Genomic DNA, 12567 nt, shown 5'->3' with positions numbered 1-12567 from the left:
ATATTATGTTATCTGTGACTTAACTAACAATCAAATGCAAGAGGGTAGGTGAGTCATAGCACATAGCTACCTCACAAGGCCATTAATACTAAATTTATTAACAGCTGGCCAGAGTTTGTAATCATTACATAGTACAAAACAAAGTAGCTGTCGCTGTCTGTCCCTATATATGCTTAAATCTTTAAAACTACGCAACGGATTTTGAAGCGGTTTTTTTAATAGATAGAGTGATTCAAGAGGAAGGTTTATATGTATAATACATGTACACCCGTGCAAAGCTGGGGCGAGTAGCTAGTTTCAAAATAAAACAACGACAATTGCATTATGTTTTATTCAGCACGTATTATTAAAAAAATATTTGATACTTTTCGTGGATCAAAAACTATAAAAATCTGTGGATAAATAAATTATTTTTAAAAATATTATTTTTTTACAAAGATTCTATTTTTAAATAATATATACTTCTGTTTCTATTTCCTAATATGTTAATAATAAATATTAATATCATTATTCGACTTCATTCTACGATAATAGAAAATCAGATATATCTTTGGCCAGACACTGTGGATTTTCGACGTGCACATCGTGTCCACCTTCGACAATTGTACACTTATAATTCTTATTGGGCCAAAGTGTTTCGTCTCGTACAAATGGTGTTTTATCGTAAAATCCAACGTGAATGCTGTCTGTGGCTAAAATACAAAACGTGGGTGTAGTTGATAACGTATATATTTGTTGTAATTGTTCAGGCGAGTATGGCAACACTGTCAAAAGTTTCATCCGTTGATCGTACGTTATTCTGGAAATAGAAAGATTTGTTACAAAATCACATCAAATTAAAACATCTTCATTCGTGTGGGTTATTGCAGGCTCTTATGATATGTCAAATCTACTCAGTGAGTAGACTGATCTGTAGTAGTTATTAACATTTGGCAATTTTTTGTGGACCCCCGCGATACATGTCACAGGCGCCTAGTGCGGGGTCCAATGTATAATCAACTTTGTAATATTTGTATTTGAAAAATTTAAATTGAAAAAATAATGAATAGAATATAAAATCATTTATTTAAATAAACTTAATTTAAGCAGTTTTGAATAACAATTTTTTTTTATCTAAATTACCTATACAATCCGTCCCCGGCCGGCACCAAGGACCTTTCTAGAATTTGCTCTGCTGGTTCCTTTGACAGTCTTCTGGTTTCCATCGTCATTTGAAGAACCTGTGAACAATTTTATACTATTGTAAAATATAAACTTAAAAATTTTGACATTTCAATAGAAACCTCAGGTACATTTATAATATCAGTATTGTAAGGAGAGTATTCATATTAATAATAAATAAATAAGAAGGATATTCCCGTCTGGATGCCCTGGACTTACGACGTGTAGCTTAGGCTATCGAGCTATATTATAGAGATAACAACTAATATACTAGAAGATATAACGAGACTTAAATAATAAATAAGTGAACACTACAATATCACAAGTAAGTTAGATGTTATATCTATGTATTTTGACGACAAAATAACCACGTATATCTGTAAACGTTATTGCGTCGATTAATATTTAGTCTATTTGCCGTATGGTTGACTGGTAGAGAATGCTTATTGGTGTTAAGGTCATCGTATGTATATATTGTATTTGTGTAATTTTCCTGCAATTATTGTCATTTTTCGCGGCACTACACCTTCAACATACCACAACACACCTACACTGTATATATACTGTATATATACGTCCCTATAAAGTCTTAATGTTGGGGATATGAAAAAATCCTGCCCTCTGGCGGACGCGGCGCGCAACACTAGTGACAGATTCGATCGCGGGAACGAACAGCGGTTACGGCGGTCATATTAGAAACTTGGTGCAAATTGGCGGATTTTTGGTGTATTTGGGGTGAGTATAGGGACAATTTTATATTTTATTTATTATTTCGTGTACACAAAAGTGATTAGATAATAGGCATCGGCAGAGGTATATTTGTAAACGCCCTGAACCAGCGACTTTAACGCGGGGTGAAGAAAAGGTGACGAAATTATTACCACCGAATACCACTAATATATATAAAATTAACATTGGTCACTTCGAGACGGATCGGAGTTTATCCTTTGTCGTTGTTTATTTCTAATCATTTACAGAAAAACACATAAAATCGCGGATATACATATTTGAGGTTATTCCTACCTACGTAATAAAATTATCATAATTTAAAAACTATTTGCACACTATACACATAATTTGCGGTAATATTTATGTTTCAGTGTTAGGCATTGGTATATATATGTTTTGGTTCCCTCCCATATAATTATACTTTCACAATTTCATTACTTTTACATGACAAATACTTCACCTCACCGGCATATTTGATATTTTGTTGTTTAATTGCGGTTAAATTATTGTCTCCTGGATATTAGGGGTTATATTGTTATTAGTTTTGTGTTATGTGTTTTATTTTAAATCTAAAGTAAATAAAGACGGTCTTATTTACTTTTGGTAATAAATTTTTAAATGGTAGTAGATATAGTATTCTAATTTCATTACTTTGACTATACATTAATTGGCCTTGCGTTCAATAGTTCGACTTCGTATTATTAAGTTGGTACTTCAAATCCCAACAACTGTTTTTGTTTTTTTTTTTGTTTATTTTATTATTTACGTTATTCCTTGGAGTTTGTTATAAAATTTCAGTGTATTTGTTTATTATAATATTCATAATTTTTTTTTTTTTTTTTTTCATAATTTTTGCAAACAGTGTAACTTATTTTATTTTTTATAATTAGGTGTCTTTAGAAATAGTTTACATTAATAACTATTTTGTGGTTTATTGTCGATTAATGAGCGTTAGATATTTGCGATAGTTTTTAATACTTGAATCGGAAAATTAAGTATTATTCCTGTAGTATTTTAGGCATAACTTACTTTGTTTTTTATGTAATTATTCAGTATACTTGGCTAGTATAAGTTATAGTGCCAGTTGAAGGTATTTGTATAAGTATAATTTGTGTTATTTTTTAAATATTTATAAGTAAATTAAACTTGAGTTTATTATATATTAAGTACTTTTACAAAATTGATAGTTCGCGTTTGCTTACGTTTTATTTGAATTGGGGTTTTGTTTTACTTACGTTTGCTTGTTTTGTCACTTACTATCGAAAATGACAACGGCGGTTAAGAAAATTCAATTTAGGTACGATAAAGCCACTCACAATATTGATTACATTTATGATCTCGTGCGGACAGATTCGTTAACATTGGAACAAAAGACTGAGTTTCAAGTTAGGTATGCGGACTTAGAAAATAATTATCAAGAATTTGATTCTATGCATTCGGAGATGCAACTCAAGGCGGATGAATCGGAGTTAGAGAAACTTAAGACGGTCTTTGAGACATATAATAAGAAGTATTATTTTATAAAGCGGCGATATATTGAGTTATCTCTTGAAACTAAAGCGGATTACTGTGGTTACAATATAAAGACCGACACTAATCTCAAGTCTAAAGTGATTTTACCTAGGTTAGCGCTGCCCTCATTTTCAGGGAAATTACAGGAATTTAATTCCTTCATGGAACTTTTTCAATCATTGATTGATCAAGATGTAACATTAACTAATACTGAAAAATTGTATTATTTATCTAGTTCTTTAGTAGGAGAACCAAAAACATTAATTCAGCATTTATCTATTGTCGGTGATAATTACTCCATTGCATTAGAATTACTTAAGGCACGTTATAATAATAAACGTTTGTTAGCGGATAAATTATTACACAATTTATTAAGCGCGGCACCCGTCACATATAAAAATTTGAGTGGACTCAAATTGTTTGTGAATACTTTGCTCGAAAATACGAAGGCTTTAGAAAAGATGAATTTTCCAGTAGATACGTGGTCTTATATATTATTTTACATAAATTTTCAAAAATTAGATAGTAACTTAAAAAGGGATTTTGAAAATAAGTTTGATGAAAAGGAACTACCTGCCTTTGAAGATTTATTGAAATTTTTAGAAGGTGAGATTCGTAAATTGGAATCTAGTGCGGATCCTGATTCCAGTGCTCATATGCGGCGTAGAATGTCAGCTCCAGCGGTACGGGCTGTACATTCGGTAGTTCACAATGAAGTTAGCTCGGTATGTAAATACTGCGGAAAGAGCGGTCACTTCATCGCTAAGTGCGAGAAGTTTTTGAGTTTAAAGCCTACCATCCGAAAGCGACACGTAATATCCACTAACTTATGCTTTCGATGCCTTAATAGTCATAACATTGCTAATTGCCAATATAATCGAAATTGTTATAAATGCAATTCACCTAAACATCATTCCTTATTACATTTTGACATACCTGCGGGGTCACGGGAACGTCAACCCCGTTTATCTACTAATAATGTCCCAAGCAAGACGGATGCTACGGAGCATCCGCCTCAGGAGACGGCTCCTACAGCTAGGGTTTCATCGGCAAGTACAGGCAGCAATGAGGTGTTTGGAGGAATGGCATCACAGGCCACTGGTACTTATCAACGGACGGTATTACTGTCAACGGCTATCATACGAGTACTGGATAAACACGGTTATTACCAGGAGGCACGTGCATTACTAGATGGCGGCAGTCAGGGTACCTTTATTTCGGAACATTGTGCCAACAGACTGGGCTTAAAGCGGTTGAGGTCTAATATTATATCAGTCACGGGACTGAGTGGTATTCCTGTAACTGGCTGCAAGGGAGTAGTTAATTTAAATATAATACCTAGGTACACAGATCTACCTGTTCTTTACACTGCAGCTACAGTGTTAAATAAGATCACGCGAAATTTGCCAGGTTTTTCCTTATCTCCTCATTTAGCGGAAAGTTATAGAGGTATACTTCTTGCTGATGAACAATTTTATATCAGTCGGGAAATTGATATTTTAATTGGTGCGGATCTTATTGCAGATATTTATTTGGGGGATGGTACTATAAAGATACATGATAATTTACCTCGTGCCATGAATACGGTGTTCGGGCATGTGTTGACTGGGCCTGTTATTTGTCCGGTTGCGGAACCAGCTTCTCAGGAGACTCATTTTTTGCAAACTTTTTGCTGTAATATTTCAACCGATAGCATTTTGGAGCGATTTTGGGAGGTGGAAGATATTCCTAGCGCAGTGGAAGATCCTAAGGATATGGAATGCGAGTCTATGTTTGTTACTACTCATCAGCGGGACGAGAGCGGAAGGTATGTCGTATACTTACCTTTTTTATCGAACAGGCCGTCTCTTGGAGATTCAGTTTTATTGGCTAAAAGGCGTTTTTTCACAATGGAACGAAAACTGCAGTTAAATGAGTCGCTGCGGAAAAAATATGTAGATTTTATGCGGGAATATGCGGAAAAGGGACATATGTCACTCTGTGTCGGAAAACCAGAAGACTATGATTCCGGTTGTTATATTATATGTCACCATGGAATCTTTAAAACAGATTCAGATAATATAAGAGTCGTATTTGATGCTAGCGGCAAGACTAGCAACGGAGTAAGTCTTAATGACTGTTTACATGCTGGACCAAAGTTACAACGTGATATTATGGAGATCATTTGCAGATTTAGACTACATAAATATGTATTCACTACGGACATCCGAATGATGTTCCGACAGATTTTAATTACTCCGAAAGATCGTGCACATCAACTCATCTTCTGGAGGGAGTCTCCTGATATGCCCCTTCAACTGTATGAATTGAACACAGTAACGTATGACATGAAGTCTAGTCCTTATCTCGCAATACGGACGTTGAGACAATTAGCGGATGACGAAGAAAGGCGATTTCCGGCGGCGGCGCGTCTTCTCCGGTCTTCAGTTTATATGGACGATATTTTGGGCGGTGCGGATACCCTGGAGGAGACTCAAAGTCTTAAGCGGGACGTAGTGAATTTACTGAAGTCTGGCGGATTTGAACTCAGTAAATGGACGTCAAATACTACGGATTTGTTAAAAGACATTCCAGCGGAACATTTGGAGAAACCTCGAATTTTTAAAGACAACGCGGATGGGCCTAGCTTCATTAAGCTATTGGGAATACAATGGGATCCAAGTAGTGACAGTTTTTCTTACCATACCAGATTTAGTGATATGGAAATTTGTACAAAACGATCGATCTTATCGACATTAGCACGGACCTTTGACCCATTGGGTTGGATCTCCCCTGTAATTTTTCAGGGAAAGATTTTAATGCAACGTCTATGGTTGTTAAAGTTGTCATGGGATGACAAACCTCCGGCAGACGTTGTTGCGGAATGGCAAGGTATTTTAAACAAACTGCCTATGATTGAAAATCTTAAAATGGAACGATTTGCATTGGGAAACTCTGGAACGTGTTCTATACATGGTTTTGCGGATGCGTCTGAACTTGGATATGGGGCTGCTGTTTATTTGAGAACAGTGGGAAAAAGCGGTCAAGTTAAGATCGTTTTAATGATGGCTAAATCACGGGTTTCACCTGTAAAGTCAAGGCTTACTATTCCGAAACTGGAGCTTTGCGGAGCAGCTTTACTTGTGCGGCTTGTAAAGTACGTGGTGGATTCAATTAACGAGCATGTGAACATTGAGGATGTTGTGTGCTGGTCTGATAGTACTATCGTACTTTCTTGGTTGCGGATATCACCCCATCTTTTACAGACATTTGAAGGAAACAGAGTCTCACAAATTATTAATTGCGGTTTGAATATAACGTGGCGACACGTACCCTCGGAACTGAACCCTGCCGACATAGCAAGTCGTGGTTGTCGAGCTTCGGAACTGCTCGAGCACAAATTGTGGTGGGGCCCCTCCTGGCTTCAAGGCCATGCGGATACCTGGCCTTTGAGTGAAAATAATAAAACTGAGTATGACTTACCTGGTATTCGAAAGACGGTGGTGAAGGTTCACGCGGTGATGGTCAAGAGAGATCCTATTTTTTTGCGGTTTAGTTCTTTGAATATGCTGTTAGCGGTAGTGGCGTATTGTTATAGGTTTTTTAGTAATTGTAAAAATCCAAACCATAAGGTTACCGGAGTTTTGACAACAAAAGAACGACAATCGGTTTTACTGCGGTTGATAAAACTAGTCCAAATTGCGGAGTTTGCGGATGATTTAAGTTGCCTCAAGCAGAGTAGTTTTTGTTCTTTACGTTTAAGGCGGCTTATGCCTTTTATTTGCGGGGAGGGCCTTTTGCGTGTCGGAGGACGCTTAAATCATTCCAATTTGTCATATAATCGAAAGCATCCGGTTCTTTTGCCAAAGGATCATCCATTAACGAGTTTAATTATAGATCATCATCATAAAATTCACTGTCATGCGGGATCGACTGCCTTGCAAGCCATTTTACAGACTCAATTTTGGATCATTTCGGCACGACAAGCTATACGTACCAGAATTTTTAAATGTATTTCTTGTTTTCGGACAAAGGCTAAACCTACAGAACCATTAATGTCTGCCTTACCTACGGATAGAGTAGTTGCTACTGGAGTTTTTCATACCGTGCAAACGGATTTTGCCGGACCATTTATAATAAAATCTTCTCGTTTACGTAACGCAAAACCATTGAAAGCATATCTTTGTGTTTTCATTTGTTCTTCGACTAAGTGCGTTCATCTTGAATGTGTTACGGACCTCTCGACAGAGGGTTTTCTTGCGGCTCTAACGAGATTTACGTCTCGACGCGGACTACCTAGTGTGATTCGTTCGGATAACGGCACTAACTATGTAGGTACCAATCGACACTTAGATGAGGTACAAAGGTATTTAGCTTCTCGGGAAGTACAATCGCAACTTAGTAGTAGCGCAGGTAAACGCGATATTACCTGGCGTTTTAATGCACCTGCAGCGCCTCATTTTGGCGGTCTTTTTGAGGCAACTGTAAAGGCGGCGAAGACTTTATTGCGGAGAGTCATCGGTGACCAGATATTGACATTTGAGGAGCTAGTAACTATATTCACTAAAGTTGAAGCCGTCCTCAATTGTCGCCCGTTGTGTCCACTGACGCAGGATCCCCAAGATTTGGAGGTGTTAACACCTGCGCATTTTTTAATCGGACGCTCGTTATTATCTGTACCGGAATATAATTTTGAAGACATCCCAAACTCACGGTTGAGTCGGTACAATCTAATTCAGGCTCTTTCACAGAGATTCTGGAGAAAATGGAGTGAGCGGTACCTCCATTCTCTTCAAATGCGGAATAAATGGACGTCTCCTATAGATCCTCCTAAGGTGGATGACTTGGTCCTAATTAAAGAGGAAAATTTACCTCCTTTAAAGTGGAGATTGGGCAGGATTGTAGAATTGTTGCCGGGTAAAGATGGTGTAGTACGAGTGGTAAGGCTTATCACTTCAACAGGCACTATAACTCGTCCGGTTGTGAAGATTTGTAGACTCCCCACTAACTAATGTTTCATATTTATTTATTTCATTATTTTTAAAAAAAAAAAAAACTTATTATGTTAGTTTTCTTGCGGTATTTTTAGCGATTTCTGTACATGAGCGGTCTATATAATTTTATAATTTTTGTTTTTCTCTATTTATTTACTTTTTGTTTTGATAAAGGCAATCAGCCTTTCTCGGGCGGGGGGATGTGTAATTTTCCTGCAATTATTGTCATTTTTCGCGGCACTACACCTTCAACATACCACAACACACCTGAACTATAAATGTATATACACGTCCCTATAGTCTTAATGTTGGGGATATGAAAAAATCCTGCCCTCTGGCGGACGCGGCGCGCCACACTAGTGACAGATTCGATCGCGGGAACGAACAGCGGTTACGGCGGTCATATTAGAAAACTTGATGCAAATTGGCGGATTTTTGGTGTATTTGGGGTGAGTATAGGGACAATTTTATATTTTATTTATTATTTCGTGTACACAAAAGTGATTAGATAATAGGCATCGGCAGAGGTATATTTGTAAACGCCCTGAACCAGCGACTTTAACGCGGGGTGAAGAAAAGGTGACGAAATTATTACCACCGAATACCACTAATATATATAAAATTAACAGTATTGTATTTGTTATTTAAGTTTAAATAAACAAATAAATACATAATTAAGTCTACAATACGAGTGTACATATAATACTAACCTGTTCATACGTGTACTTGGGTGCAGTCTCCAAACCGGAAGTCAATATCCGGTACCTATCTTCGCTATAGAAATTCTCGTAGCTATATCTGTACCATTCGCTGAGATCCTCAGGTGGACATGTTAAATATGCTGGCAAAGGATCAAGTTCCACTTTCCGAGAGATGTCTCCTGGATATGCTATATCGTAGAACTTTCCTGCATAGAGCGAGAAGTTTTGTTACATAAATTATATAGCACTTACATATCTATCATTACTAGAACATGTTTATTACCGAACAATACTTGTGAAATAATATAACTTTTTCAGAGAGAAATAATTAATAAACTGGGCATTAGTATTAACTATAGGCAAATTAATCTCCTATAGAGTTTCTTTATGATGAATAATGACAGTTAAAACAAATAAATCTTACCTATAATGACACCCATCGAATGCCCTATAAACGCAAAATTTTCCCATTTAAAATGATCCTTAATCTTCTGCACAGTAGGTACAAAATCTATTGCAGTGTACCTTGCGCCTTTAGGCAAGTGGTCGGAGCGACCGTTGCCTGGTAAATCTACGGACACATAGAACAAAGTGTCTGGCAACAACTTGGCCAGGGGACGGAATGAGGTGCACGCGTCTAGTCGGCCATGGCAGAGTAACACCGGGGGATTGGACGGGTTGCCCCAAGACAACGCTGAAAAGTAATGCTTAATTTTTAGAAATTACATTTCGATTAGGCTAATTTTATAAAATAGCTTAATTAAATAAAAAAATTGCTACCCCATTGGAGGCAAAGCCGTGTTTTTATCATACCTCTAATGTTACCCCATGGCGCTTTTATAGTGACCTCCTTTTCTGTTTGCTGTATAATAGTCTTTGCTACACTGAAAGCATAAGCAATTATTTACAAATAAGACAAAAACATGACAAAATGAGCACAGTCTAAATGCTTGAATTTTATTTTTGAAGAGGAGTTTTCAAAGTGCTAATTGAAAATATATAAATAAAACATTTTAAATATGCTGGCAACTAATTCGATAATATAAAAAAAAAAAGATCCAAAACGATATTTCAATTTATTGTTACATCTATTCCATAAAAATCATATCGATTTTGTTTATTGGTCTCTAAAGCGAGTTTTAAAAATTCTTAATTCTTATATTTAAGCAACAAAATCAAATATTGGCAACACAAGCAATGTCTGTAGAGATAGAGTATGGGGTAAACTGAAATTAAATCCTAGCAACACTGACACAGCATGCATCTGTCAGAGTGAAGTTGTCAAAAAACTAAAAAAACTACGCAAATGTGTAATGTTATGAATGCTGAATTATTATTGCTTTATTTGGAATAAAATATTAAGTTATAGGGCAAATATTTTAGTTTAAAAATATTATATTAGAGAGATTAACCTACAAATAAATATTATATAAACTAGTGTATAGAATTTTCTAGATATGGTAGGTATATGTATGAAATTATTATTTACTTACTTTTTAAATAAACGCACACACGTAACTTTCATTTTTCATATCAAACTATTGTCAACTAATAACCAAGCGTTACTCAGTAAAATTTAAAGTTAGATAACATTATTTGTAATAGAATGAGATAACCACAGACAGCGTATTATATCATCTGTGAAAGATACGATAAAAAAATAGGACGGTCAAGGCCGTAGACTTTAACCGCGTCTGCCGACTATGCGACTGTGTGTATCAATAATGTATGGAAATGAGACAAAAGTATTTAGTTCTATATTTGAATTTGTAAATTGATAATATGCTATTAAAAACATAAGGCGTGGCAGTGACTATACAGTGGATCCGCGGTAATCCGGAACTTGAACTTGTACGCATCACCACTGTTGTACTCGACGCGTAGGGTATTGTTTTGATTATGATTGCTTAGTTTGAATTTGACTACTTACATGTGATGAAAATAGCAGTGCAGTATAACATGTGTTCATTGTTTATTCCAACGTATACGTATCAGCTCAGAAGCGAAAGCACGAATCACTGAGAATTAAGGAAAAATAATGAAGTATGATTTATACGTCAAAGTGCATATACATACATATATAGGTACATATATTTATTATTACATAAAATTACCATTAGGTATCTACTACATAGGTACGTATAACTTAATTGTACGACTAAGAACCTAAAATTAAAAAGCTTAAAAAATATAATATAATAACTAAAATATATTATTAAAAGGGGTCCCTTTAGGCAACGTTCCGAAGATACTGGCAGCGTTCCCTCTTAGAATAGCTAGACTAATTCTTTGTCCAAGGTAGCTGCCAGCTCTTCGGTTTTCTGTGATGTCGATTAACCTTTTCGTTATTTCTTTGAAAAGTCTTATAGCGCTAGGACCCCACGGACCAAGATTCTCGACACCGAATGGCACAAAATCATACTCGGAGGTGCACCCGCCTGCGCTAACGGTTTACGCTGGCGGGGCACCAGTGGAGGATGATAAGATGAACATGAAGTCAGGTCAGTTAGCCATCGTGACAAATTTACCAGGAATTTATCACGATGGTTTCCAGGGGGAACCGCGTGGAGGTCAACCTGACATGGTACATTGCTAATGTAATGCAATGGGGCCATGAGTTCAATCACATTACTAACAATCCCCTTCCCCCCCTAGACCCCTGTATTTACATGCTTTGGCTTTTTCAGCCGCTTCACACGCCGCAGCAGCTCTGTTGTTACATATATGACATAGAATGTTATCACTGGATCTGTAACTTGTCTGATTACAAGATACTCTTTTGTAAAAAAATCCGGAGACCCTTAGGCAGCACTCTATATTCCGACAAATTCGATGGTCCGACACTGCCCTGCAAAACGTTTGTCCGATAACCGTGGGTCCACTGTACTAAAAATATATACACAATCGTATCCTTAATCCTTGTTAATGTAAATATACTTAAAACAGCAACACACGAGTTTCTTGCGCAGCTCCTCCGATCGATCCCCCGTCCAATTCAAACGGGGATCGATATTACGCGGCTGGCCGAGGTTCGAACCCTTAGTGGTGCCCTCAGACTAAAGTCATATCCGTCAGGCGGGAGTTAGCTTTCAGCCGCTCCTTAAGTCCTTCCTTGGTTTGGAGTGCCATCTGCACTCGCCCCCTACCGTCCGGTGAACCTGTAAAGGCCAGCTGCGGCGAACAGCATTGGTAGTCCGAAAAAAAAAGTTTCTTGCTCATTCTTCTTGTGATGAATCTGCGTTCTTAATGTGGTAGAAAAAAAATGTGTCTATTAAAAATAGACACATTTTCAGCTTCAGCACACCGCCTTACATCCGATAAGGTTCGATTCCTCGCACGGTACAAACATTTGTATTCATAAGTATGATTGTATAGGTCCGAGTGTTTTCTATATATATATATTATATATGCATTTACAAAAATCAATTTTTTTGTTTTATCAGTTGTGTAGTACCTATAATAGAAGACTCTGCTTAGCGTGGGACTAGATA

General features: G+C 36.7%; 1 protein-coding gene across 1 annotated transcript; it reads right to left on the bottom strand.

Moving 5' to 3' along the window:
* Positions 1-522: 522 nt before the first annotated feature.
* Positions 523-10756, bottom strand: LOC131848769 (serine hydrolase-like protein 2). Its single transcript, XM_059198700.1, has 6 exons — positions 10570-10756; positions 9890-9960; positions 9501-9770; positions 9086-9282; positions 1123-1220; positions 523-799 (listed from the first exon to the last, which is right to left on the bottom strand). Exons 1-6 carry the CDS (start codon positions 10599-10601, stop codon positions 523-525), a joined length of 945 nt encoding a protein of 314 aa, XP_059054683.1. The 5' UTR covers positions 10602-10756.
* Positions 10757-12567: the final 1811 nt, after the last annotated feature.

This window comes from Achroia grisella, unplaced genomic scaffold, assembly GCF_030625045.1.
Source record: "Achroia grisella isolate CSIRO2021 unplaced genomic scaffold, CSIRO_AGI_Agris_v1 utg58740, whole genome shotgun sequence".
In the NCBI taxonomy this organism is placed as follows: domain Eukaryota; kingdom Metazoa; phylum Arthropoda; class Insecta; order Lepidoptera; family Pyralidae; genus Achroia; species Achroia grisella.
This window is presented reverse-complemented; position numbering and strand designations above follow the sequence as displayed.

What these genes read in the sequence shown, in the direction of transcription:
- LOC131848769 (XM_059198700.1), bottom strand. Translation starts at nt 10,601, where the DNA reads ATGAAAGTTACGTGTGTGCGTTTATTTAAAAA. An exon ending in TTCGATGGGTGTCATTATAG is followed by an intron (nt 9,283 to 9,500) that starts GTAAGATTTATT and finishes CGCTCTATGCAG; the next exon opens with GAAAGTTCTACGATATAGCA. An exon ending in CCAAGTACACGTATGAACAG is followed by an intron (nt 1,221 to 9,085) that starts GTTAGTATTATA and finishes AATTGTTCACAG; the next exon opens with GTTCTTCAAATGACGATGGA.